This window comes from Limulus polyphemus, unplaced genomic scaffold (assembly GCF_000517525.1).
Source record: "Limulus polyphemus unplaced genomic scaffold, Limulus_polyphemus-2.1.2 Scaffold6268, whole genome shotgun sequence".
NCBI lineage: Eukaryota > Metazoa > Arthropoda > Merostomata > Xiphosura > Limulidae > Limulus > Limulus polyphemus.
In genome coordinates, this window is record NW_013671878.1 from 47037 (window position 1) to 49936 (window position 2900).

The following is a 2900-nucleotide window of genomic DNA, read 5'->3' on the forward strand; positions in this document are numbered from 1 at the left end:
ACTGAATACTACATTGAAATAAAACTGTCTAACAATGCTTCACTAAAACTGAATACTACATTGAAATAAAACTGTCTAACAATGCTTCACTAAAACTGAATACTACATTGAAATAAAACTGTCTAACAATGCTCACTGAAACTGAATACTACATTGAAATAAAACTGTCTAACAATGCTTCATTAAAACTGAATACTACATTGAAATAAAACTGTCTAACAATGCTCACTGAAACTGAATACTACATTGAAATAAAACTGTCTTACTGACATTCCACCAGCTCAATACTCATTTGCCATACACTGCTCGCTAACTGCAATTAAATGGTCCAGTTGTATTTATATTTAATTCTTGTCCTAGATATTTCGCAAATCCTCTCGATCATCATTACAACCAGCAGCAACCAGTTTCAACATTAAAAACATAGCCTACTACAGTATTAAAGTAATTGAGATTTAAGTCTTCAACTGACCTCAGTGACCCTTAATTTAATGTTATATTTTACCTAATTGTATACAAATATATACATATCGTTCACGTTCAGAAAAAACTATTGTATGTATATTTACTTTAAGATAGCCGTTTCACTGAGTGCACATTTTTATAACACTAATTTTGAGATAAAAGACTTCAAATTACCATTGTATCAGACACTACATTTCGTTTATGTCATGTTCTATATATTTCTAAGCAAAATACGCAATTTTGTAGATACTGAAATAAATTTAAAACTTAAGATAAAACATTCTAATTATAATAGCTTTAACATTTGATTCTCCAAATTAATTCAATTTTTTTCTTTTATCCGCTTAAGAGATTTTTTAATTATGTTGGAAGAATAATTGTAAATCATATATATCTATTAATAACTTCGTGTAAAAAACTATAATTGTGCGTTACAGAAATTAATATGAAATGTGAAAGCTAAGCGACCAACACAATTAATACGTAAAATAGTTTATAATAATTCCAAAAGCACATAATGCAGAATCATACTACCAATGAGGTTTATGTAAAAGTTTATTGTTTTCAACACAAGCTTCCCTAAAAACTTTATCATAAAGCGTGAAGCATTTAAATGTTGATCTATAAATACAAATTAATACAAACAAGGCCTGCTGAATATCATATCATTTTTTTCACGTTTTATACTATTATTATTACTTACTAACAACTAAGCAAATAAACAGAAAAAAGGGTTCTATGGATGAGTAAAAAACTTTGATTTTCACACATTGTTGCAGACCTTGGCAGTGTCACATATAAGAAAGATTTAAGTTTTATATGAGTTTCAGTGCGTGCATATTTTCTAGATGAAAGTAGCTAATCACCTGAATGTTTTTAGCTATAAAAATTCAATTTGTTACTCACCTGTGCCAACAACCGACTCTGGAAGAGCCAGGACACCACTGCCAGCCATCTCTCCAGCTACAAATACTGCAGTAGTTAAAACTGACATGCCTACCATTCTGCTTCCACTTGTTGTCCGGATTTCCTTGGAAGTTGCAGACTGTGTATGAAGTAATGATTTTCCTTCATCATTCATTTTTCTTCGGATAAATAATATTAGATCTATCTTGCTCAACGTTAGTTTTCTTTAGAATATAATTCAGTCACTTGTTTATTTAATTGTTCTGATCCGAAACAAACTTTTAAAGTGTTTTTTTCCACAGTCTGTCTATATCATAATAATAATAAAAAATCCTTAAATTTTATTTCAAGTGTCACAGTCATTTGCTACTTCCCTTTTCCACGCGGCTCTCATATTCTTCAATGCAACGAGTTTTAACTGCTACCCAAAGCTGGAATAGTGTTTAATATGCTCTTCAAGCAGAGATCTATAACTGAATAAGTTTTATTTTGGAGTGCTTTGTTAATATTTTATCGGAGTGATAACATTACAATCACAAATATGTATTGACATCACTGACAGAATTCATTGTACAAACATCTATTGTGCTTCGTCATACACATTTAGCGACATGATTAAGTATCTTGTACTTTATATAGATACGTACTTGACACCTAGCTTTGGTTTTAGAACAATTACTAGACCACTCACTATTCAGAGGTTATGAAGAATTCAAGCTAATTTCAATATTGCACCGAAATGAAGGCTTATTTGAGATAATTTAATTAAATATTTCAATCATTCATTTTATTCATAATTCAAGAAAATATATTTGATTGTTGATCGGGAGTGAAAGGAAAGACCATTTGAAGTAAGAAGTTTCGTAAAGAGCGCGAACGGTAGTGTGAATGATTTTTTGACTAAGAAAATAAGCAAACAAACAATCTCAGAGTTTTAGTAGTATATATAGATAGATTCTTCAAGATCTTGTTTTTGTCATCTTATGCCTTTTAATGAAGATGGGAACATTGACAGGGAAATAATATAATAGCCAATGCTCAGCTATTTCGTTTATAAAATTTTGTTGTTGTTCTCGAATTGATTTTTATTTTATTACCTCGTCTCCATAGTTGCAAATAGTCAATAATATTATAGGTCCATTTTATTGTTGTTCTTTCTACACGCTGTTATAACACATTATTATCTCAATATTTAATTTCTGTTGTGTATATATATTGTTGAATAGAATATATTTTCAAGTGATTCATCAGGTGGAAAACGAAGTTTTATAATAATGGAATGTACTCGTCGAGAGCGAAGTTATCGAGATTGTGAATCTGGTTTAATCAAGAAAGGACTTGTATCGCTGAAGATCCTCAGAAAGAATTTCTACAGGAAACAAACAAACAAGTAGATACGTAACAAACTGGTGTCAGAAAGTGGGGCGGAAAAGAAAAAAAGATGGAAATGAGAAGTATCAAATCAAACTACAACTTAGCAGATTTGATGGCAGAAATACAAGAACAGCAAACTAAACAAGAAGAGAGAC

General features: G+C 30.4%; 1 protein-coding gene across 1 annotated transcript in view; it reads right to left on the reverse strand.

Annotated features, from left to right (window-relative positions):
- The window catches only part of LOC106473549 (amino acid transporter AVT1J-like), a 28620-nt gene that overhangs the window by 21762 nt on the left and 3958 nt on the right, over window positions 1-2900 (reverse strand). The window contains exon 3 of the mRNA XM_013934232.2: window positions 1372-1510. Coding sequence (XP_013789686.2) covers window positions 1372-1468 — 97 coding nt within the window. The 5' untranslated portion in view covers window positions 1469-1510. The remainder of the gene's footprint in view (window positions 1-1371; window positions 1511-2900) is intronic.